Source organism: Lacerta agilis, chromosome 13 (assembly GCF_009819535.1).
Source record: "Lacerta agilis isolate rLacAgi1 chromosome 13, rLacAgi1.pri, whole genome shotgun sequence".
Lineage (NCBI taxonomy): Eukaryota > Metazoa > Chordata > Lepidosauria > Squamata > Lacertidae > Lacerta > Lacerta agilis.
In genome coordinates this window covers 24,148,320-24,174,236 of record NC_046324.1, presented here as the reverse complement: position 1 = coordinate 24,174,236, position 25,917 = coordinate 24,148,320, and the positions used below count along the sequence as shown (strand labels likewise).

General features: G+C 45.1%; 1 protein-coding gene across 1 annotated transcript in view; it reads left to right on the top strand.

Annotated features, from left to right (window-relative positions):
- MEGF11 (multiple EGF like domains 11) overlaps nucleotides 1–25,917 on the top strand; it is a 318,441-nt gene that overhangs the window by 185,991 nt on the left and 106,533 nt on the right. The window contains exons 7-9 of the mRNA XM_033167284.1: nucleotides 12,770–13,016; nucleotides 13,981–14,101; nucleotides 24,081–24,217. Coding sequence (XP_033023175.1) covers nucleotides 12,770–13,016; nucleotides 13,981–14,101; nucleotides 24,081–24,217 — 505 coding nt within the window. The remainder of the gene's footprint in view (nucleotides 1–12,769; nucleotides 13,017–13,980; nucleotides 14,102–24,080; nucleotides 24,218–25,917) is intronic.

The window sequence follows — 25,917 nt, the reverse complement described above, 5'->3', positions numbered from 1 at the left end:
TGAGAAGAGGGAGAGTTCTGAGGGCCCGACAGAGAGAGATGGAGGGTCACATTCTCCCCTTGGGCCAAAGGCTACCCACCCTGGCTCAAACTTTCATTTACAAGATGTTTGTCAGTGAGGAATTAATTAAGGAAAACCATTCCTTAATGCAGTGCTTCACAGACTGAGTGCTGAGAGAGAACTGCTGCAAGAAATATTTGTTTGTGACAGATTCATATATAGGAAATTGGGGAAATGATCCAGCAAAGCCTAGATACTCTTTCCCTTTTCTTTGATGAGGTCCATACGTTATGCCAGCAGTTTAAATAGAGGGATATTTATTTGCATCAGCCACCAACCATTGTGGTTTCTGCTCCAAGTTCAGGAATATATAAACACAACTAAACAGATAAAATTGCCAATCTAAATAGAAAATTAGATAGTTTAAAGTATCTAAGCATCATCGTGGCCCTTATTTTGATGGCAGACACTAGCATCATTGTGGACTTTCCAATCACCAACTTACCTTAAGCCTGTAAGATGAATCTATGCAGTCAGAAGTAAGTGCCACTGACTTCAGTGGAGCTGACTCCTAGGAAACTGTGCATAGGTCTGCATTCATACTGACCCTAATAAGCTGGGTATTATGCTGTGTAGTGCTGTTCTCTGTGTGTGCATGCATAAGAATGGATCAGCACAATTGCCAGCATTTTTTTAAACTTTCCTTGGTGGCCTGGTTTCAGGGCCTGTTATGAAGAGCTCCTTCATTTCAGAGTTTACTACTATGCCACCACTGATCAGGAGAACCAGGCAGCACAGTGACTCATAAAGAAACACAAGCTCCAGGTATTCTGAGGGTAATCCTTACTCTTACATGCTGAAAATAAAACTTTATTTTTTTTGGGGGGGGGGAGGGAAGGGAGATTACAGTGTGCCCCTAATGTTAATTCAGGAAGAAAAACTGTGTTTGCATCTATTGAATATTGCTTTAAAAGCATTGCAGCTCTCCCTGAATGTGAATTAAAAACATTTTGGAAATGATCTGCTATAGAGTAGCAATGTATTTTTGAAATATTTCCCTTGTTTGCCAGCTGTAATGCCAATTAGATGGGTCAAGGTCCCCGGAAATCAGATTTCAAGAGAGCTGACCCAGGCAGTGGACGTTCCTTGGTGATACTTTTCAATTTCCTTCTGTTTTGTGTGAATATCATTCCAGTGTTCCCAGAACCCCCGCAGCTCCCCTGCCAGAGTGCATCTTCTTTAAAAAAATTATTTGAAAAGAATTGAACAAGTCAATTATCTGATAATTAAGTACCTTTGAAGCAATTCAGCAAATTAGAAGTGGCGGCTGAGCTTGATAGAACGTATCAGAGAAAACTGCTGGAGTCGGTACATAAAATAATGAAGATAAGAAGCCGCCACAAAGCTTGGCTGTCATTGAGATGGCCGATGCTCAAGACTTCTTTTCATTATTGTTTTCTAAATGAATCAAGATAGAGACAGACAGCAGTGCCCTCCCCTTTATATAAAACCAACTGTTTACATCAGAGGTCAGGAACATTTTTCAACTACGGGCCGCATACCCTTCTGGGCAGCCTCCCAGGGGCCACATGCCAGTGGTGGGTGGGGCCAGCGGAAAAAGTGGGTGGAGCAACTAATGTAAATGTTACCTTTGTACAGTAGGCTAGGTTCTACACAAACATGCACAATCCCCTCTGTCCTCCACCTCTCCAGGAAAGCAAGAAGCATTATTCCAGGACACTTTTCACCCAGCTTGAGTGTGTCCTTGAACTCTAATGATGCTTCTCAAGGAGGGTGCAAATCAGGGCTGGTGAAGGGTGTGATTTGGGAAGGTTATGGCCCCTTGACAGTCGTGAAGGCCAGATGGAGCAGACTGGCAGGGTGCATTTGACCCCCAGGACTGAGGTTTATTGGTTTGTTTACTGCATTTATATCTTACCTTCCAACTGTTTCTCCAATGAGCTCAAGCTGGATCTCCCCACTCCTCATTTAATCCCCACAACAATCCTCATCCCTGGTTTACATTGATATTTTTGTCATTGTCTTCTTTTAAATTTATTTATACATACATACATACATACATACATACATACATATACATACATACCCTGCCCATCTGGCTGTGTTTCCCTAGCCACTCTGGGCAGCTCTCAACAGAATTAAAAGCACAATAATACACCAGGCATTAAAAACCTCCTGAAACAGAGCTGCCTTCAGATGTCTTCTAAAAGTCAGATAGTTGTTTATTTCCTTGACATCTGATGTGAGGGCGTTCTACAGGGCGGGCGCCACTACCAAGAAGGCCCTTTAGCGGTTCCAGAGCAGGGCGGTACAATAACTAAAGGCAGTTTTACAGCATTTCCAATAATTGGGTTTTTGTCCCTAATAGCAGCCGGTTGTTTTAGTCTTCTACTGCTCTGACAGCTGCTGAACTTCACTGTGGGATGTCCCAGAGGGGTGTGTTTTTTTGGTCTTGCTGGGCTCTTGGCAAATGCCTTGCAGGTGGTGCTGGTGGTGAGTCTCTGGCATGTTTTCTATTCATTTAGCTAGCCACTTGATGTATATCCCACCCTTTCTCTTAAAGGAACTCAGAGCAGCAAATACAGAGCAGTAATAAACACCATATCTAATAAACGTTGCAGAATATTCAACCTCATCCAGTCAGTCTTTAAGGTGAACCTAGGCATCTAATTCACTGGTAATTGACAGGAAACAAATTTGGTTTGGAAATGGAATAGCTTCAGTTAAAAGGTAAAGGGACCCCTGACCGTTAGGTCCAGTTGCAGATGACTCTGGGGTTGAGGCGCTCATCTCGCATTACTGGCCAAGGGAGCCGGCGTACAGCTTCCGGGTCATGTGGCCAGCATGACCTAGCCACTTCTGGCGAACCAGAGCAGCGCACGGAAACGCCGTTTACCTTCCCACCGGAGCGGTACCTATTTATCTGCTTGCACTTTGATGTGCTTTCGAACTGCTAGGTTGGCAGGAGCTGGGACCGAGCAACAGGAGCTCACCCCGTCGTGGGGATTTGAACCGCCAACCTTCTGATCAGCAAGCCCAAGAGGCTCAGTGGTTTAGACCACAGCGCCACCTGAATCCCTTCAGGTTCAGTTAGAACTGATCAAAATCCTGGGCAAGCCCAGTATGTTTTTCTATCTGAGGCAAAGGAAGGAAAAGGTGGCAGCTTCCCTTCCCTTTCCATATACAGAAGCTGACCAGAGTGCCGTGGAGTCTGGTCATTTAGGGCTAATGGGGCACTGCTCCACCAACCTGATCCTGCCTTCAGCCTGCCATCTTACATACATCTGGTCCAAAGGCTGTCACCTTCCTCTTCCTCCCCCCTCTCAACATTGCCCCTTATAAAACTCTGTAGGGAGGAGGAGGAGGATAAAACTAGAATTAGTTGGCACTGTTAATCATTGGCTCTGTCTCCCCCTACTGTTGGCCTCCTGCCTTACACTCATCTTGTCCCAATGGACACCAGTTACCAGTGCCATACCTGAACTCTGGTGTCCTCCACTGCACCTGTGGCAGCGGACATTGCAGACAGAGCTGGGTAACATGCCCAGCTCTGTCCTCCAGCAGATGGGAGTGTCCAGCTAAGGAGCTATGACTGCTGCCTGAGGCAGCTGCCTCACTTTTCCCAGTGGTAGAGCTGTCCCTGCCTAAATGCTCCTCCACCTGATCTTGCAAGCAGTTCTATCCTACGTGGGCAGAATCAAGCAGTAGAAAGAAATGGATGCACTATTATTATTATTATTATTATTATTATTATTATTATTATTATTATTATTACCTCCCTTCTAGCCTGTTAACTAGCCACATGGTTTGGTCCTGTGGCTTTTTGAAAAGAAGTCGTCCCGTTTTTCTTACATGTGTGAGGTTTTTCTCTTTTTTTACAAAAAGGGGGTGTGGATACTAATGGTGCATTGGCTGAGAAAAGGAACAGAGCATTTAAAGCATCCTGCACTCCTTTTCCAAATATTAAAAGGACATCAGAAGGTTTAAATGCACCAAGAAGAAAAGAGAGCAGCAAGGAGATACATGTAGATATCTGGAAACAAGTCTTTGAAGTGTTTTGAGAAAATGAAAGGGAGCTACCTTTCAAAGACGAAAATGGGACTGTTCCTTCATTCATCCGCTTCTGAAATTTTTAGAGAACCTAATTGTTTTATATTTCCAATCTGGGGTGGTAGCGGGTAGAGAGTGGGGGTGGGAGGATAATTTAGCCTTAGGATCCATGAAATAAAGACCCAGTGTTCTTCCTCCACCAGCTCCAGCTGTTTCTTAGCCAAGGTTGTGGCTCCCTAGGGATAGGTGCCTCTGCCAATTTTGGTTTCTCTCTGTTTCTCATCCTCCTCCCAATCTTGATTTCATTTCTCCATACTTTCACATCAGTTTCTGATTTCTCAAAAGTCATCCAAACAATTCTTCAACCTTTTAGAGCGAATTTATATACTCATTTTTGTGCGCAATTTTGCTTCATATAGTCATTTCTGCAAAGCAGCTTCCCCTAAAATACTGTGTTTTTGTATGCTGCCTGATTGAAGAGAAATGTTTTTGTCTGGCATCTAAAGGTAGGCCTATGTAATGAAGGCCCCAGGTGAGTCTCCCTGGGGAGAGCATTCCACAAACAGGGAGCCACCACTGAAAAGCCCTGCTCTTGTGTTTCCACCTTCTGGACCTCTCATGGAGAAGGCACACAAAGAAAGGCCTGTGATGATGGAGTGCAAGGGCTTCAGATGGCATGCAACTCCATCCTGAACAGGTAACTTGCAAGTTTCCCAAACATGAGAAGCATCTATGTTTGCAAGTTTCCCAAACATGAGAGCCTTCATCTTCCTAGGATGAAGCACAGTTTATTGTCCCTTATCCAGTCCATGTAGTTCCATGGTAGAGCAGCACCCATGCAGAAAGCCCTGCGTTCAGCTCTGACTGCACCAGTTGAATTTCTTAAGTTGAAGAGATGGCAAGGACCCTTGACTGAGAATCCAGAAATCCGTTGATAATATTAGTCTATACAACGAGTCAGTGATCTGATTCATGGAAATTGTAGAATTGTAGCGTTGAAGGGACCCCAAGAGTCATCTAGTCTAATCTCCTGCAATGCAAGAATCTCAACATGCAGGCCCCCATCCAGTTTGAAACAATACCAGACTCTGCTTAGCTTTGCAAATGTGCGAGCAGTTTTATTGCTTCACTACTAAGACAATGCTCAAAAAAGCACCAAGAAGCATTCATGAAACAGACCAGCAAAAGAGGGGCTCCTCTTGATAATGATGATGATAATGATGATGATATTATTTTATGAGCCCAACCCCCTTCAGGTGCCACTACATTTTCCGCTGATGATGGGCATGCCCGTTGGTGGCCTGATGTCAGGGACTGGGCAGAGAAGGAATGGTGGAGACGGCCTCCCCAGCCTGACCCTTCCACAGAAGAGGAAGACAGCTCAGAATTACAACAGGGATTTGAGGGAGATCACAGCACAGAGGCAGATGAGGGGGGAAGTTGCGAAATAATGGGAGAGGAGGAGGAAGAGGAAGCACCAGAGGGTTGACAGTTGACAGACACAGTGTCTTTAGAAAGCATTCCAGGCCCCGGCCCCTCTCCCAGAACCTGGCAAGCCTTGAAAGTAGGAGAGCAAAGAGCTCAAAGGCAGAGGGCGCTTGTCAGCATCCATAGGGATGATGCAAGAGGGAGTGGGAGAGACAGAGGGGGTGGAGATTCACTCGGGACAATGCCATTATCCAAGAGGTTGTGTTCCAAAGCCTCTCCCTATAAACACTGAATAAAAAGCTGACGGTAAGAAACTTTCCCGTGTCTTTGTATGTTCCTGGGCAACCAGCCATGGGAGTTGGTTACAGCTACCTGACACCTCATTCTGGGTTTTTTGTTTTTTGCTTTTTTATAAAAAAAGATTTTCACAATCTATTAGGAACATTAGAGTTAGACTAGTGGTCCATGTAGCCAAGTACTCCCAGTACTGGGAGTGGCTCTTTCAGACAGGGGACATTCTCAGCCTGACCTGGAGATTTGTGGAGTTGAACCTGTGTCCTTCTGCATGCTAAGCATGTATTCTGCCGCTGGGTTATGAGGCAAAGGCTTCTGTTCTCACAGTAGCCAACCAGGTACATATGAGAAGCTCGCAAGCAGGACGAGCATGCTCCCCACTTGTGATTGTCAGCAACTGATATTCAGAGACACATGGCCTCTAGCTCTGGGGATGTGTGGTCCTGTTTTAAAGCCATGGAAATGTGTGACAGCTACCCCCTGCACTCAAGTAGATTTTGCAGTTGTAGAAAAGCATCTCCTTCAAATAGGGCCTTAAGAATTGCTCGGCAGAATCAGATCAAAGGCCCCATTAATCCAGCAGCCAACCAGATGTTTTTAGGAGCCCTGCAGGAAGGACCTGAGTACGAAAGCGCTCTCTCTCTCCCTCTCCACTTGTGATTCCCGGCAACAGGTATTTGGAGACTTACTGCCTCCAGTACTGGAAAGCAATACAGTATTGGAAATTCACAATACAATTATCCTCCATGTTTCCTGTTCTTCGTGTGAGTTTGTTCACCTCAGCTGACCTCGAGGATCCATTTGAAATTAACAACCCCCTTGATCCTCAGCAGGACACATCCCTCTCCACAGCCCAGAACAAAGCTCACCCTGCAAGTCATTTTGTGGAGGCTGGATGTGGGGCAATTGCCTTTTGAATTGGGGTTGGGAATAGATACCCTGCATGAGCCGCAGTATGAGATGGGAGGGGGGCAGCCTTTGAAGTAATCTGCTGGATAAGCAACTGGAAATTCGTTCAGCGGGGCAGTAATGTCCACAAAAGTCATAGAAAGCTTTTAAAAGAGAGGTAGGGATTTCAGATATTCCTTTCCCCACCATAATGCTCAAAGTGGCCATTGATTAAAAAATATCTTTTTAAAAAACCTGTTTGATGTGTTTCGGGCGTTTTCTTTCCATCACTGGTTTGTTTTTTTTTGTTTTTTTTGCTCATCTTTTATGTGTCTCCTATGACAAGTTCTTTTCGAGAATTGGCCAGCGGGATCTGCATGCATTCCCAAACTTTGTTTCTATCAATTAGAGGCAAAAAAAAAACCTTCAAATTTTTTAAATTTTTTTTTTTGCCATTTGCATTATTAGACCAAGAACAAAAATTAATACCGCTGAGGGGAATTGGCTAGAACATTATTTTAACTGGAACGCTGCAGGACAGACCTTTGTCAGAGAGAAGATAAATAAAAGAAAATAAAAGGAACTGTGAGGTTTTGGATGTTTCACAATTGAATTAAGCAACTGCATGGTGGCTAATGAGATGGCTCTTCAAGATTAAATCGTGACTGTATTAGCCATGTGTGTTATCAGATAGAGACTGCCTGGCTGTGATACAATCAGTGGGATCGTTCCCTCAAGGATCCAAGGACATCCTTGTGTCTCTTTAGAAAAATGAAGATGGCATTAACTTCCTCTGCTGTGTGATCATCTATCTTTTTGCAGGGAACTGGCAAATGCTGATGATTTCCTCCCCCTCCCCCCCAATTGCCTTGTTTACTTCTTATGAGCTCAAGGAAAGAACTCCAAAAGAGAGGACAGATAATCCCAACATACTCTCAGAGGAGTATGGTGGTTCTGCTTACTTTCATTATATAGAGAAGAACAGTTTGGGTCTCCAGCACCCAAGGAGAGGGGCAAAGTTAGAATTGGGAGGTAATAAGCTAGAATCATAGAGATGTAGAATTGAATGGTACCCCAAGGGTCATCTAGTCCAACCCTCTGCAGTGCAAGAATTACAGCTAAAAAATCCCTGACAGATGGTCACCCAACCTCTGCTTAAAAACCTCCAATGAAGGAGAGTCCACCACCGTCCAAGGGAGTCTGTTCCACTGTCAAACAGCTCTTACCATCATAAAGTTCTTCCTAATGTTTAGTCAGAATCTCCTTTCTTGTAACTTGAAGCCGTTGGATTGGGTCCTCCCCTCTGGAGCAGCAGAAAACAAGCTTGCACCATCTTCCATGTGAATCACTTTCATAAAGACATAGCTCAGCTGAAGAGTATCTGCTTTGCATACGGAAGGTCCCAGGTTCAGTCCCTGGCATCTCAAGGTATGTCTGGATGTCCCAAATTGGAAACACACTGCCAGTCAGTGTCAGCAATATAGTGCTAGATGGACCAATTGTCTACTCTGTGAAGGGCAGATTCCTATGTTGTAACCTGGTGCTCTACAGTTTTTTGGGATTGCAACTCCCTACAGGATAAATATTTGAAAGTACCTGGTAGACATTCATTGGATGGATGGATGGATGGATGGATGGATGGTGTGTGCAAATATGATTCAGAGAGTGTGGTTGGGTGATGATGACCTTAAGAGAGAAAGAGAATGTGGGGCGGTGATGACCTCAAGAGAGAGATGGAGGTGGCTCTGGCCCTGCCCATCTCTGACATCTGGCTCCAACGGATTATCCCCAGGGGCACGTGGGCCTCAACAGAAAAAGTTCATCACCCATAATTTGTACATTTTGCCATAACTCTGGGCTTGAAGACCATTTGGGTCCCTTCCAACTCTACAAGTCTATGATGCATGTGGAAAGCTTGTTTGAATAAGCAGTTGTGTTGTTGCTGTTTTATCAGGATAAGCTTTGGGAACTGAGTTTCAGCTGCATGAAGATAACCAGTGCATCGCTGGCATGCTCCAACCAAAAACAGTAACTTGTGTGAGTTTGATGCATCTTATGAAGGGAACAAGTCGTTTAATAGACTTGGCTGGAGCCTACAGCAGAGTGGGAGGAACAGCCTGCATGGAAGTGGGTTTCTCAGCCTCTTGTTATTGCAACTTGTTTAAGCAGTCCCCTGTCCTGTGTTTCTCTTGCCAACGGTGTTCAATGGAGCCAAGCTGAACTGTGGCTGTGAAGTGGACCGCAGCCAACATCGCCCTGTGATGCAGCTGAAGCTGCTATGCTGTCTTGCTCTAACGTGGGAGTTGAAATGTTGACAGATGCTTCCCACGTGCGATAGGGGTGGTGGGAGCAAGCTTCTCATTCCCCGCGTTGCGTTTTGCAGGTTCAGTGCTAGCCATGCATGCTTTGTGCAAATGCTGTTCTCACGGGTGTGAACTCCCAACAGGGGAGCTAGGCATTACAGAAAGCAAATGTGGAAAAGCACCATCGGAATAATTGTTTCAAGTTTTGAAATGCCTCTCTTACGACCCCATTTCAGCATTGCTTGTGGTGGTGGTGGGGGGACCCTCCTGCAATGTTTTTCCTCTGCACTCAGCAAGGGGGTGGCCCAGGGAGTAATCATGGCCTTGTGAGATAAGGAAGGGCTATTGCTGAGTGGCAGATTGCATACAGAAATGCCCAGCAGCTCTAAGTAGGGCTGTGAGAGACTGGCTGAAACCCTGGGCAGCTTCTGCCAGCTAGTGCAGGCAATACTTAGCTGGCCGGACCAGTGGCCTGACTCAGTGTAAGGCACATTCCTGTGTTCCTAGAAGAGTTGGAAGACATACCCATGGCTCATTCAGGGAAATCTGGAATGAAAGCATCTTTTACAAATTTGTTCAATGTGTTTCCTGTTTGTTTGGGGGTAAGAGCCATAGCTCAGGGATAAGAGTATATGCTCTGAGTGCAGAAGGTCACAGTTCAATTCCCAGCAACTCCAGGTAGAACTGGGAGAGACCATTTATCGGGACAGCCACTGCCAGTCAGTGTAGACAACACTGAGCTAAATGGACCGACAGTCTGGATTGTTATAGAGTAGCTTTCTTTGTTCCTATGCTAAGAGTGAAATTTTGAATAGGAAGAAAGAGTAGGCCTGGTTTTCATAGTTGGACAGGACTTCAGCATCTTTTACACTGTAACTTTATTGGGTGTTTGCTTTTAATACAGAGGGTGGGGAGCGGCCTTATACAGAGTCAAAACCACTCAGTAGTGTCTGCACTGACTGACAACAGCTCCTCAGGGTTTCCAGGAGGTGGTCTCTCCAGTTGTACCTGGAAATGCTTTCTGGGATTGAACCCAGGACTTTCTGCATACAAAGTGGGTGTTCTTCCACCGAGCTGCAGCTCTTCCTCAAAGAGAGAGGTATTGATGGCTGTCCCCAAGTGCTCTGCTCCTGGGATCTCCTCTTCTCCCATTCAACTTCCTCCATTCAATTCATTATCTACCTTCCTTACAAGATTAGTATTTTATTTAAATGATAAAAAATGCATGTTCCAAATGTTCTGGAATGGTTTATTATTCTGGCCGAATCCTCTCCTTTCTACCTCCTGCTCATCTGGATGTAAATTGGAAATAAATCGGGCAGCTCCAGGGTGCCTTGTGGTGCAAAAGCAGGAGAGGATTTGGCTCTCTTGGCTTTCAGGTTGAGCCAAGAATTCTCCCTTCCTTCTCTTTACCTTTGATGGAATATTTATAATGCTCCCCTGACACATCATATAAAGAGTATGGATTTTGTCACGTGCAGAGAGGGAGAGGGAGAGAGAGAGAGAGACCCTGAAATAAGGTCAAATTAAGCCAGAGCCTTTAAAGATGCTCAGATTTGGTTTTGCTGTAGTGAATGTTGCTTCCTTATTTACATGGTCTCTGGAGGAAGAATTCTGGTGATGTGTGTTTTTTTCTTTTTCTTTTAAGAGTGCTAATGATGCTATCTCACTGGGTTAACTCGACTGAAAGATTTGCCCAGATGTCTGATAAGGAGTCCGACATCAATGTTTAGTTTCTAAATGCAGAGGTGTTGAGACTCAATATTTCCTGGGATCCTCTGGCTGCTTGTGGTCATTCCCTGGCAAGTCACTTTGTTTATGCTCATATGCATCACCTCCCTTACTGCTGTTTCCTGTGCCCAGGCTTAACATAAGAAGAGCCTGCTGGATCAGGCCAATGACCCATTTAGTCCAGAATCCTGTTCTCACAGTGGTCAACCTAATGCCCCAATGGGAAACCTTCTAGCAGGATCTAAGCACAAGAGCACTCTCTCCTCCTGTGATTTCCATAAATTCAGAAGCATTTCTGCCTCCAGTTGTGGAGGCAGAGCATAGCCCTTGTGGCTAGTAACCATTGATTACTTTCTCCATTAATTTGGCTAATCCCCTTTTAAAGCCATCCAAATCGGTGGCCATCGCTGACTCCTGGGGGAAGTGAGTTGTATGGTTTGACAATGCACTGTGTGAAGAAATACTTGATTTTGTCTTTCCTAAATCTTCCAGCATTCAGCTTCATTGGATATCCATGGGTTCTAACATTATGAGAGGGGGAAACAGACTTTTTCCTGGCAAAAACAGGCCTAGGGGACAAGAGTCCTGGTCAACCTGGCTGCATGCCAAGCCCTATTCAAGAGACAAGTCTATTTTTGAGAGAGAGCGTCTGAAATTGGCAGAGACAACAGCTCTTCTCTCTCTCATCCCTGTATCCCCATCCATAGGGAAAAGAGATAAATCCATCCTTGTTTACTATGCAGTAAAAACAATGCATGATGTAGTGGTTGTATTGCCAGGACTTGTTCCTTTTTTTCTGTTGCTGTAAATCCAGGGGACACGATCGCCCTGAGAGCCAGTCAGAGATTGGAGTGTCCTATCCTCTCTGCTAACACAGCCCCAGTCTATGATCTAAAGGCTGGTATGACTTTAGACATACCCAAGTGCCTATCGTTCTCTGTGAGCTTTTCAATATATTTTCTCCCTTTGAGGGGTGTGTGTGTGTGTGTGATGACCCCTTCAATCCTGATTGGCACAGTGCTGGGGTGACAGCTGCTCTCAGATGATGAGGAAGAAGAGGAGGGGGCAAAAAGGATGCCTTTGGTGGGGAATAGCCTGCGAGAGGAGGGCCCTCACTCCCTTGCCTTTAGAGACTGGGGAAGGGAGATGGACAGGGCCACTGACTCCATGTCCAGCCCCATCCATGGAGTGGAGATATTCCCCAGGAACAGGGAAGGACATTGACCATATAGAGGGGGGGGGGCTGGATAACTGAAGAGGAGGAGGAGGAGGAGGAGGAGGAGCCGCCACGGCGCATGACCCCCATCCCATCACCAAGAACTCAGCACTACCTCTGCTGTTTGCAACAGACGCATGCCATTTAAGAGAAGCTAGTGTCTCCAAGTGCACCAATCTCATAGGGAGAGTCTCGCAAGGGAGCATACCATGTCTTGCTTTTAAAGGATACTCCAGACCTGCCATCATTCGAAGGCGTTTGTGTGGGTTGGGGCACTGGGGGGGGAGGAATAGTGGAGAAAATGAAGATGAAATTCTGCAAAGGGGCATTCCTTTGGAGAGGAAAGTTGAGAGAGAGAGAGAGAGAGAGAGAGAGAGAGAGAGAGAGAGAGAGAGAGAGAGAATATATGTTATTTATTAAATGTATGCAGATACCCATCTTCTAAAGTATTTCCTTGGTAATTTGCAACATAACAATTTTTTTAAAAAATACAGTTAATAATAGTGAAAAACAACAACAACAACAACAACAACAACAACAACAACAACAATTTATTATTATTTGTACCCCGCCCATCTGGCTGAGCTTCCCCAGCCACTCTGGCCGGCTCCCAAATGAATGTTAAAACAATACAGCGTTAGATATTAAAAATGTCCCTAAACAGGGCTGCCTTCAGAGCCAAAAAACCTTTTCTTACAACAGCTAAAAAGCTCAGGAAATACCTTCTGAATAATTTCAGCTATAATTTCCACCTATGTGTATGTGTGTGTTTGATGTGGGGAGTGATGTATTCTTCTGCTAAATGAGTGTGTGTTTCTCCTTCTCCTTCTGCTTCCAGGCTGTGATAGTGACCACTGGGGTCCTCACTGCAGCAACCGCTGCCAGTGCCAGAACGAAGCGCTTTGCAACCCCATCACTGGCGCCTGCGTCTGTGCGACTGGATACAAAGGGTGGCGCTGTGAGGATTTGTGTGACCCAGGAAGTTACGGCAAAGGCTGCCAGCTGAAGTGCCAGTGTCACAATGGGGCCACCTGTGACCATAAGACTGGGGAGTGCCACTGTGCTCCTGGATACACAGGTGTCTTGTAAGTTGAGTGCTGGTACCTTTTACATGCAGGATTTGCAACAGTTGCTTTCTCTTAGGACCACATTCACACTGTACATTTGAAGCACTATGATGCCACTTTAAGCAGCCATGGCTTGCCCCAAGGAATTCTGGGAGCTGTAGCTTGAGAGTTGTTAGGAGGCCTCTGTTCCCACAGCTACAGTTCGGAGAGTAGTCAAACCATCGATCCCTCTTTGCAGGGAACTTTGGGAATTGTAGTTCTGTGAGGAGAAGAGGGGCCTCCTAGCAACTCTCTGCACCCTTGGCAAACTACAGCTCCCAGAATTGTTTGTGGAAAGCTATGACTGTTTGAAGGGGCATCATAGTGCTTTAAATATTAGTGCCACAGTTGTCTGAAATGTGCCCGGTTAGGATTCCTTCCTTTGGAGAGAAGCCCCGTGCAACTTGTGACCCACCAAGGAAGCAAAGCTCACCATCACATAGTGAACACGTTTCCCTCGCAGACCATATGTGTGGCGTGCACGATTTTCATGTGTACATGGGAACCCTTTGAACCAAACCTTGCGTAAGGGCCGATCATGCTGTATTGCAAATGTTTGTTGAGTTTGGGGAGTTCAGCACATAACTTCCACCCAGCTTGCCATACCGCTTGCCCAGTGTACAACTGAATCTTCCCCTTGTGGAAATACTTTTAGCTCCCATGAACCAGAAGTTTATCTTTCTGAGTGAAGGGCTCTTAAAACGAACAAAGGATCTGAAACAAAAGCAATGTTGTTTAGAGCAATAAATATTGGATAGCTACATTTTACCGTTGATGCCGTCGATCAGAATTTGCTGAGTGTTTGATTATTTGTGTAGGCGCTCCTGCAACAATGCTGTAGTGGGCTGCCCTCTTGTAGCTTCCTGATGTAAATTATTTCCATGTCTGTTTTATGTTTCATTTTGGTGTCCGTCCCTCCTCGCTTCCGACAACACCTGCGAAGCTGCGAAGAGCATTGTCCTCCTGGCAGCCATGGAGCGCAGTGTGAGCAGCGGTGCCCGTGCCAGAATGGGGGGACCTGCCACCACGTCACTGGAGAGTGTGCCTGTCCCCCAGGATGGATGGTATGTAACATTGGACTACAGCTGCAGTCATGCACCCCTTGGAACATACATTAGTGCACATAAATGTCGGTGGGGTTAAGCCTTGCATAACACCTCTCCAAGCCATTTGCACAAGACAGATTCAGTAAGTGCCTTTTAAAATATGGCATCCAATCTCATATTCTAATAGGCAGCGCTCCCCAGGGATCTGTTGGACTGTTTTCCAGGATGAGCACCAGACTCACCGAACTGACAGTGAGGCTCAAGAGATGTGCTAAGTGGCTAGCATGAGCTGAGGCTGAATCCACACCATACATTTAAAGCAGCATGATGCCACTTTAATGGTCATGGCTTCCCCCAAAGAATCCTGGGAGCTGTAGTTTGTTAAGGGTGCTGAGAGTTGTTAGGAGGCCCTTGTTCCCCTCATAGAACTGCAATTCCCTGAGTGGCTTAAAAGACTGTATTTCCCAGAGTATGCTGGGAAATGTAGCTCTCTGAAGGGAAAAGGGGCCTTCTAACAACTATTATTATTATTATTATTATTATTATTATTATTATTATTATTATTATTAATTATAGCTGGGGCTGAGTTCTATGTCATTGCAGGGGTTTGGAGTAGATGACCCTTTGGATCCCTTCCAACTCTACAATTTTGTTGTTCTGTGACTAACGAGAAAGATAAACTAATCGCCTCTTTTGCTTCTACCTGAGCATAACAATGAGATGAAGCATGTGGCTCTTTATCAGGGAGATCTGGCTTCCATTTGCCCGCAGCCATGAAGCTCCCCAGGTGATCCTGCCACAGCCCATAATCTCTTAGCCTAACTATAAAACATGGTCTGCTCATAAAACGTGGTCAGTGTGGGGTGGAGGCTCTTAGGCCACCGATGATCTCCTGGGAGGAAGAGCAAGATTCAAATGAGATGGATGAGAACAAGAGGCGTCCAAAGTCACAGAAAGGGAAGGCGTGAATGCTGCATCTCAGAGACTCTGGGGAGTGTTTGCACTGTGTCAGAGGGAGGTCTGCTACAGAGGTCAATGCAATTCTTTCCCTCCTGCTCGCATAATCTTGCTCATTTCTGGCATAATTTTACTTGTGTTAAGAGGGGCTGCCGGGGATTGGCTTCGAGGCAGCGCATTATTACTCGCACCTTTAATTCTGTGTGTCAAGGGAGAGGGGGGGAAAGGCTGCGCTCTTTTTTTCTCCCCCCCCCTTCTAAATCTAAATCTGTATCAATAATGTGATAATTAACTCCCTCTGGATTTGCCAAGGCTTCATTCAGCTGTGCTCCATTCCCTGGCATCATTCCATCATTTGACAATTAGCCTGTTGGCAAGTTCCCGCTGCTGGAATCGGGCAGAGAAAGGGAGAGGCAGGGGAAGGGGTGTCAGACAGACTCTGGGGGTCCTTCTTGGTTAATACCATGAAAGGCTATGAAGATGGCTGGAAGCTGTGGATTGCACGAGGGGGTGGGGAAGAGGAGCCACCAGGTCTGTGCTGGAACAATCGTGACAGGCTCTGGGCTATGGCAGGAATGTGCTGAACTGTGCACTCTTCTTCTCCCCATGGATCTCCTGGTGAATCGTGACAGGGTGGAGAGAGTGCCGAATGGCAGGACTACCACCCTTACAATTAGGGTTGCTCCTCAGGATGCAAGGCTAATAGAGAAGTATTGGATTGTTTTTAGTATTAGCCATAGAATCATAGACTCATAGATTCATAGAATTTTAGAGTTGGAAGGAGCCTCAAGGGTTATTCAGTCCAATCCCCTGCAGTGCAGGAATCTTTTGCCCAATATGGAGCTCAAACCCATGGCCCTGAGATTAAGTGTCTCATGCTTTACTGACTGAGCTATCCAGAATCCTATTCACAGTAGATCCACTGAAATGAATGGTCTAATTTAGCCCCCTTAATGTCAGTGGGTCTACTCTAAGCAGAACTTTGCTGGACCCAACCCGTTGGTTATGTTCTGTTGTGTTTTGCCACCGTCACAAAGTTGGTTTCATAATAAGCTCCCAGCTGTGTTCAGTCGGGTCTATATCACCATTGTCATCATTGTAGAATCACAGAATGAAAGAGTTGGAACAGACCCAAAATGTCATCTAGCCCAACCCTCTGCAATGCTGGCATCACCACCTCCATCATCAGTTTGTTTGTCTGACACCCTCCCACAACATGGTGCCCAAAGTGAACAATTAAGTATAGCCACTCAAAAAAAAATACAGATGAGAAACAATTGGAAATAAATGCAAAAAAACACCAATCTGAACACATTTGTGTAAAACAATAGAAATAAACCATTCCAACTTGAACACCTTAAAACTGAACAGGAGATAGAATAATGCCTAATACAGATATCAAAAAACTAGTATGAAAAACATCTGCCTGCTCCAGATAATTCATTTATTTTCAGTAGTTTGGATCAAAATCCCCATCTCCAGGCGCCCCCTTGGTATAAGGCAGATTCCTATGTTTCTGTGTTCACAATCAAGTTTTGGATAGCAATTGTTTTCTTTTGTACCGACACTGCGTAACAGCACCTCATTGCCAGAGGGCAAATTGCTAGGACAGCTTAGGTTATTTGGGTTGGAAGATGGACTGGAGCAGGGGTGGATTTTAAATGTCTGACCCTTCCTGTTCCCTCACCTGACACCATCACACTTTCCCATGCCTGTAACTGCTGTAACCCCAGGGAAACTACAATAATCCCCAGGCAAATTTCTTGCAATATTTTTAAATGATGTTAAACAACAGAATAATACAAATGACAGAGTTGCAATTAATAAAGTGCAGGAAGAAGGTGCGTAACAACTGGAGGCAATGTTTATTTTATTTTATTTATTTAGTAAATTCATATATGTATATCCCACACTTCCTCACAAAGGAGCATAGGGGGGCAATATAGCTTACAGAAGTGCATCGTTGAGGCTGTGCCATAAACTGCTAAATACAGAAAGCAAGTCGGTACTGAATAATTGAATCCAGCACAACTGATGATGGCAGCCTGTGGTCCGGATTCTGTGGCTTGCCTGAGCATGGATGTTAAGCCGTGTGTAGTGGACCTATGGTGCCGCACCATCAAGCAGATAAGTTGCACATCACCCTGAAGCTGGTGGTGCAATATGACCTGCAGGTGTGTGGCTGCACAAGTACAGCCAGAGAGACTGTTTGTTTCAGGGTTAAAAGTGCACTACCTTGTGTGTGGGTGTGTAAGCTGTAGAAATTCTATTCTACTCAGTTGGTGGGTGGACCGTAAATGCGCCTGTCTGCACTGATGCTGCCTGGAAGAAACAGAGAGATGCATTCCAAGGGCCAGGGGGACTTCTTTCGAAAACCCTATCCTTGGTTGTTCTGTTCCCTGGGGACAAACCTGCAGTTAACAGCGGCTGCTTTTGAACTGAGCTGAGTTTAAAACACACATACACAGACTTGCACACACACTGAAAGAGGCAGAGCAGGAGCTCTGGGGGAAGCAGAGGCAGTTAGAAGCAAAAGCACTCCACTTGCAAATGTTGGGATTTTAAGTTTAAAGGGCCTCTCCAGGGCTTTCATGAAAGAGGAAAAAGATTCTGCACAGCCACTGTGTATGTCTGGGGGGGGGGAGGGGGAGAGAGAAACTTTTTCCTTATTCTTTTCTTGCTTTGTGTTTTTAACTCTTGATGTTTGGAGGACATTTCTGGCTGCAGCAAGCCAGGAATGGAGAAACAGAAAGGAGGTGCTACTGTCCTAGTGGCCTTGTGTTCCGCAGAAGGCCTGTCTTTGGCTATAGACATTTTGAATGCACGTTTAGTGTGCTTTGGGCATATGTATAATATACGCTATGCGTGCGCCAGTATTCCTTGAAGACATTTGCAACTTCAGGTTTATTAATATACATCGACTCCAACTTGATTTCACCTGGGACCAGAAACCGTCGCAAGAGAACAGCAGTTTCTACGCTCCCCTGGGGTGCATATGATGAAATGCAGCTCTGCCAAGAGATTTGCTCCCTGAGGAATCAGGTTTCCAGTTGAAGCAGGAGATTGAAAGGGAAGATCAGCGTGCGCTCTCTGTCTCTTTCCTCCTCCCTACCCTTCAGTTCCCTCCTTTTAAAGATAGCATTGCTCCTGTTCTCAGATAGTGTGCCTGCTCGGTAGGACGAAGAATCTAGCGGGAAATCCAGCTTTGCAGCAATAGCAGGCAGTGCGGTGGAAACCAGAGCCACTCTGTCTGGCACAGGGATCACTGCAGCTTCCCTGGATGTGGCTGAGCAGGACTCGGATCAGATGCACCAACAGAGCCAATCTGACACTGATGCTGGTGTGTCTGCACAGCCACAATATCGCCTCCCCACCAAGCCCCATACATGAAAGATGCAACAGTGCCCCACTAAGCTGGCCACTACTGCTTTACAATAATATCTGAAGAAGTGTGCATGCACACGAAAGTTCGTACCAATAACAAACTTAGTTGGTCTCTAAGGTGCTGCTGGAAGGATTTTTATTTTTATTTTGTTTCAATTACAATAATATGTTACTGTTAACTGTAATTATCTATTGCAATGGCATGCAAAGAAAAGGCTACCAGTGGCTACCAGCCACAATGGCTATGCTCTGCCTTACGGTCAAAGGCAGTGATGCTTCTGAATACCAGTTGCTGGAAACTACAGGAGGAAAGAGCCCCATTGCACATACGGTAGGTCCTGCTTGTTTGCTTCCCAGAGGCATCTGGTTGGCCATTGTGAGAACAGGATGCTGGACTAGATGGGCCAGCAGGCTCTTCTAATGTTCTTAGAGCCTGGGGCATGGTCTCAGTCAGCCTTTGCCAACCTGGAATCCTGTGGTATAGCTCAGTTGGTGGAGCACAAGACTCTTAATCTCAGGGTCATAGGTTCAAGCCCCAGGCCAGACAACATGACTCCTGGATTGCCAGGGGTTGGACTAGGTGACCCTTCCAACTCTACAATTCTATGATTCTATGTGATTTGGAGGATCAGCCACCATCAGCTTCAACCAGCATGAACTGTGCTGGCTGTGGCTGATGGTGGTATGCTCCAAAACATCTAAAGCAGTGTTTTTCAACCACTGTTCCGCGGCACACTAGTGTGCCGCGAGGTGTTGCCTGGTGTGCCGTGGGAAAAATTGAAAAATTCAAGAGAATTACTTTATATATAGTCAATATAGGCACAGAGTTATTTTTTTTTAACATTTTCTAATGGTGGTGTGCCTCGTGATTTTTTTCATGAAACAAGTGTGCCTTTGCCCAAAAAAGGTTGAAAAACACTGATCTAAAGCACAGCTGGTTGACAAAGGCTGCTCTAAGTTGAGGCATGTTCTGGCTAGGGTGGACTCTGCCTAGAGTGCAAACATCCCCTTTGTAAAGTCCCTCTGTTCATGTCCATTGTCAGGCAGCTCTGTCTCCAACCCTCTGTAGAACAGTTATGGGGCTCTCTCTGGCTGCATTGCTTGGCGCTACCCTCAAAAACGGAATCCCTGCTGACTCTCCTTGTCTGTGACAGCATTATTAGGCTTATCTCAAAGGGAGCACAAGAAAAAGGGGGAAGGCATCTCAAATGAACAAAACAAGGCTCACCGAGGCAAAACTTTGTCGTAGTTCGATGCATTTCAACAAAAGATACTCCTCCTTCAGGACCTTGAAACCCCCCACCCCCCACCCCGCTCTCTTCACATCTTATTTGCAGAGGTTCAACACGGATGAATGAGGGAGCAGAATTGCTTTATTTTTCAAGCTGATTCCTGAGTTGTTCAGGTTTTGAAAAGCACTTCTGAATTTTAAGAAATCACAAGCTCCTAAAGAAAGATTGTTCCACTCTAAAACACACTGAACTACAGTAAGGAGCCTTATATCAGCGAGCACAAGAGCCTGTTCTCCTTTAGGTTTTGCAATCTCAAAAGGAGCCAAGATTTCATGCCAAACATATGAATGCTACCCCTGCCCGTTTTCACACTTTTTGTGTTTGGCATCTACCCCAGAGGAAGGTCTTTCAGTTCCACTTTCACAGTCACTCGTGTGAAGTGGAATCCTTGGACATCTCGAGAGTGTTGCTATTTTGGGGTGGGATTCAATCACATACTAGCAAGTTCAGGTGGCGCAACCGCAGTTGATTGGGAGCTCTTGCACAACACCTGCCTCCCTCAAAGATAAGACTTTTGCAATAAGAAATGTGATGGGAAGATGCACAGGAAAATGTGGAATAATGTTTGGTGCAGCACTGTCCAACCTCCCGACAAACACATGAGATGAATGCTAAATAAACACGTTGTCTGGGAGCGCCCCTCCCCTCCACTGCCCCCCCTGCACCTTCGTGGTGCATTGAAAGGTCTGAAAAGAGCCAATGGCTCATCTAGTCCAGCATCCTGTTCTCACAGAGGCTGCCTGTGGTATTTCCACCAGCAGGACCCAAGCACAGGAGTACTCTCCCCTCCTGCAGTCTCCAGCAACTGGTATTTAGAAGTATTACTGCCTCTAGTTGCAGCTACTAAGCATTGATAGGCTTATCCTCCATATATTTGTCCAATTCTAGTTTAAAGCCATCCAAGTTGGTGGCCATCACTTCCTTCTGTGGGAGCAAGTTCTGTAGTTTAATTGTACACTGCATGATGGAAGTGCTTATCTGATACACTGGTTATGAATAGAAGAGAGTGGCTGAAAGTTGGAAGTTTTACCTAATCACAAGACAGAGAAACCAGTAGGAGAACACTTCAATCTCCCAGGACATTCTATAAAAGATCTCAAAGTAGCTGTCTTAATACAAAGAAATTTCAGAAATAGACTGGAAAGAGAAGTGGCTGAATTGCAACTAATCACCAAACTTAAAACCATGGAGAAACCTGGTCTGAACAAAGACATTGGATTCTTATCTCATTATACATGACAAAGCTATCTTTAGCCATCTCACCCCTTGCCTTTCCCTGCAAGACTAATTGCAGCCGTTAAGAGTCGTCAACAGGTTTTCCACACCTGTCAGCTGATCACCCATTCCCACCACCCTCTGAGTAATACCCCTCCCCACTCCCTCACTATATTTAAGGATCTGGTGACTTCTGTTTCAGTGTATCTGAAGAAGTGTGCATGCACACGAAAGCTCATACCAAGAACAAACTTAGTTGGTCTCTAAGGTGCTACTGGAAAGAAATTTTTATTTTGTTTTGACTATGGCAGACCAACACGGCTACCCACCTGTAACTTACCTAATCCTTATTCAGGCTCTTCTGTGTATTCAAGATCATGTCTGATTGCCCCAAAGTCCTTGCAGCACATGTTCCGTTGGAGAGGAGAATTCCTTTTAATTCTTGTTCTGACTTAAATGAAGTGTTGGGAGAGGGGGTGGTGCTGGGACCATCTTTTGCTTTCCTTGGCAGCAGTTGATGACATTGGGGAAGGGCGCTGAAGAGCGCACAAGCCTTAAGTCTTTGCAAAGTTGCTGATGGAACAAACTGTGTTGATGAGATGCATAAAATTGCTTGCAACTTTGCTCTGACATTTGATCCTCCGGAGATGGGCATTTTGTATTCCCTAAATGCACGTTTGTGCTGAAAGATTCACACCTCTCTTGAGGGGATGCATCTCGGAGCACTGCTTCCTCATCATTTGCTGATAGAAATCCTCTCCTCTTTGAAACATGATGAGAAAAGGCATTTATTATCATGATCAGTGGGCAACTTGCCTTCCTGGAGAGAGATTCAAAATATCACTCTTTGCTCAAGCCTTGAGACACAAATGGTTATGGCAGGGCCTGGATGCTCTTGAATTGAGGCCAAGCTATCCCTTCCACAGCTGAAGAGCCACAATCATACAGGTTAGGATAGGCTTTCAGAGTCCTGCTTCATGATTAGTGAGATCCACTGTATTCTGGGGTTGTTGGTATTACCAAATCTTCCTGGCCTGTGAGTGAAGAAGCTGTCAGAGGAAGGCAACTATGAAGCCGTTCCCATTCTTGTTTTGAGATGTGCTGTGACATCACCTTGGCGACAAAGGTCCGTATAGTTAAAGCTATGGTTTTCCCAGTAGTAATGTATGGAAGTGAGAGCTGGACCATAAAGAAGACTGATCGCCGAAGAATTGATGCTTTTGAATTATGGTGCTGGAGGAGACTCTTGAGAGTCCCATGGACTGCAAAAAGATCAAACTTATCCATCCTTAAAGAAATCAGCCCTGAGTGTTCACTGGAAGGACAGATCCTGAAGTTGAGGCTCCAGTACTTTGACCACCTCATGAGAAGAGAAGACTTCCTGGAAAAGACCCTGGTGTTGGGAAAGATGGAGGGCACAAGGAGAAGGGGACGACAGAGGATGAGATGGTTGGACAGTGTTCTCGAAGCAACTAGCATGAGTTTGGCCAAACTGTGGGAGGCAGTGGAGGATAGGGGTGTCTGGCGTGCTCTGGTCCATGGGGTCACAAAGAGTCGGACACCACTGAATGACTCAACAACAACAACAACAACAACAACAGTGTTTTTTATTTGCCCTGAGAACTGTTCGTTGTTTCCTCTTCCACCACCACCCTCTCCTTCCTAAAATGCTTTAAGGTGCTTGACTGAGAGGCAGGGCCGGTCCTACTGTTAAGCCGAGTGAGGCAACTGCCTCAGGTGACAGATACTGTACTATGAGAGGGGAAATGGCAGTAAGTTGTGGGAGGACAAAGTTTTGAATGTGCCACACAATGTGCCCTAGACCCCCTATGCTGGCCCCTTTCCATAAGGTATGGTGGAAGACACTGTTCTATTACAAATATTGAACTGAGATTAATCTGCTATTATTATTATTATTATTATTATTATTATTATTATTATTATTATTATTTATTCAATTTGTATACTGCCCTTCATCCATAAATCCATATCTTACAATGTAAAAATACAAAATGAGAATACACAATACATGGTGCCTAAAGGTTAATAATGAAGGCACCAAATGAGCCTCCCTGGGGAGAGCTTTCCACAAATGGGGAGTCACCACAGAAAAGGCCTGTTCTCATGTTGCCACCCTCTGGATCTCTCATGGAGAAGGCACATGAAGAAGGGCCTCGGATTATGATCGCAGGGTTCTGGTTGGTTCATGTGGGGAGAGGCAGTTCTTGAGGTATTGCAGTCCTGAGCCATTTAAGACTTTATAAGTGAAACCAGCACTATGAATTGGGCCAGGAAACGAATGGACAGCCAGAATCAGTGCAATATGCTCAAACCGTCCTGCCCCAGTGAGCAACCTGGCCACTTAATTTTGCACTAGCTGAAGTTTCCAACCATCTTCAGAGGCAGCCCCACTTATAATGTGTTGCAGTAATCTAACCTAGAGGTTACCAGAGCATAGACAACAGAAGTTAGGTTATCTTTGTCTAGATAGCAGTGTCAATGTGTCACCAGCTGTGGCTGATGGAAGGCAGTGTGCATCAGTGTGCCTTCTGAGTGGTTGTGTATGCCTAGGGTGATTCCTTCTCCCACTCAGAACCCCTGGCCCCATCCAGTGAATAAGGGGAACCTGACCCGAGGGTTGTGGCAGTGACAACATGGCTTGGCAAGGTTTCCAAGCAGGATTGAACCCCATAGCTTCTCAATGGTAGCAACTACTGGTAGAAATTGGATGGATTGTGTGGCATATGAATGGAAGGCTCAGTATGTTTCCATGTCCTCTTACATTCATTTATAAGTCCCATTCATGCAATTTTTAAAGTGCACATTACTTTGTATTACTTTGCATTAAAATTCACATTACTTTCTATGTATTCCCTGGCAAACAGACATTTATGAACACAGTTTACCCTGACGTGGTCATTTCATACACATTTTATCCTAAAGTCCACGTTCTCATATGACTTCCAACCTAAAATATGCATTTAATATACAGTACATACTGGTAAAGTGGCAAGCACTTAATTAGATGGCATGAAATGCAAAGCACATCCTTTAATGCACATATAAATGCAATGTGTTTCTTTCTTTGTTTGTTTTGCTGCATGTTAACCTGAAATGACTGTTTTTTCTCTCTGTCTCCTCCTACGTAGGGCTTTGTATGTGCCCAGCCGTGTCCATCAGGAACATATGGGGTTAATTGCAGCCAGGATTGCCCATGTCATAATGGAGGGCAATGTGATCATGTGACGGGGGTTTGCCTATGCACTGCAGGCTATATGGGAGACAGGTAGGTATGAAGGTAGCAGGTGGAAAACTTCATTCTCCTGTGTGTGGATTGCCAGTTAAAACTCTTTCAACCCAATGAAACATCAATTAGCAAAGTCCCATTGTCAGAGATGGTGAACCTCAGGACTGGGGGGATGGTAAATGTGGCCCTCAAGGCCTTTCTATCTGGCCCTCGGGCTCCTCCCCAGGTTACACCACTCCTTGGCCCTGCTTGCAGTTTCCTTTATGCCTGGCTGGAATGCATCCTTGCATCCTGCTAATGCTTCTTACTTACCTGGATGGAGGATGCAGAGAGGTATGTGAATGTGAGCCTACTGCTCACAGGTAAAATTGGCATTAATTGCTGCAACTACTTTTGCTCCTGCCAAGATGTACGAACCCTTCCAAAAAAAAAAAAAAAAGTCTAATGAATACCGAGAGATGCACTATTTAAATTAATTTTAAAAAGCAAACATTTAGCAGTATTTGAGTGTTATTTTAAACATTTACATTTGTTTCGTCCAAGGATCTCAGGGTGGCATACACACCTTCACCACCTCTCCACTTTATCCTCACAACAACCCTGTGAGGTTGGTTAAGTTGAGAGAGTGTGACTGGCCCAAGGTCACACAGCAAGCTTCATGGCCGAGTGAGGATTTGAACCCTGGTCTCCCAGGTTCTAGTCTGACACTCTATTTTTTTTTTAAAGAATTTTATTTGATTTTCCTAGTCTGACACTCTAACCTCTAAACCTCACACCACACACATATTTTAAGCATACGCCATACATAACTTGATAAGAAAACAATGCAGAAAGAAAACCTGCAAATCCTCCCAGATGTTAAGAGCACAAAGGCTCCTGGGCCTTGTTCAAGCCTTATTCGTTTTGACAGAAGGAGCTTCAGATCCCATACAGAAGTAAAAAGTCCTAGCTGGAGACATTTACATATATCTCTTGAAGTCCTTGCAAACACATGAATCAGGTTGGCCCAATAGGTGTCAAATATAATTCTTCACACTAAAGCTATTTCAAGAAAACTATTTTAAAAGGGGATTGAGAAGATTTTCCTTTGAAAGTGTCAGTAATGGAATCCGATAATAAAGAGCTCCTTTTCCTCGGAGGATAAGGCTTTGATCCTGTGTACGTTTACCTGGGAGTAAGTCCCACTGAACTGAACAAGGATTACTTTTTAGCAGACACACATATTTATGTATTTATTTATTCTTTTATTTATTAACAGGAAACTGTTAGGTGGATTTGTAGCTGGTTGACTAGCTGAACCCAAAGAGTACTCATTAATGGTTCCTCAGCATCCTTAGGGAAAGTGGCAGATGGGGAGCTATTTTTTCTAGAAAAAGTGGTGCTGGAACTCACCATGAATGCCCCCCTTGTTCTCTTATAATGGCAATGGCGCTCACCTGAGAGGTGCCAGAACTGAGTTTATATTTCTGTTTTGGGTGAGTAGGCCTATTTAAATTAAAGGACATGATCAATTTATCACCCTTAATTTCAATGGGGCTACTCAGAGTAGAATTTAGTCAACTACAACCCATTGTTTTTATATGGGGGCCCCCCAGTGCTCCTCCTCACTCGACTCACCACCCTACCCATATCAACCCCACATTAACCCCTAGATCCTCCCCTTCCTAGGATTCTGATGTGACACTACAAATCCTCCAATGGGGATTATAAGACGGCAGCCTTACCGTTTTATGTATATA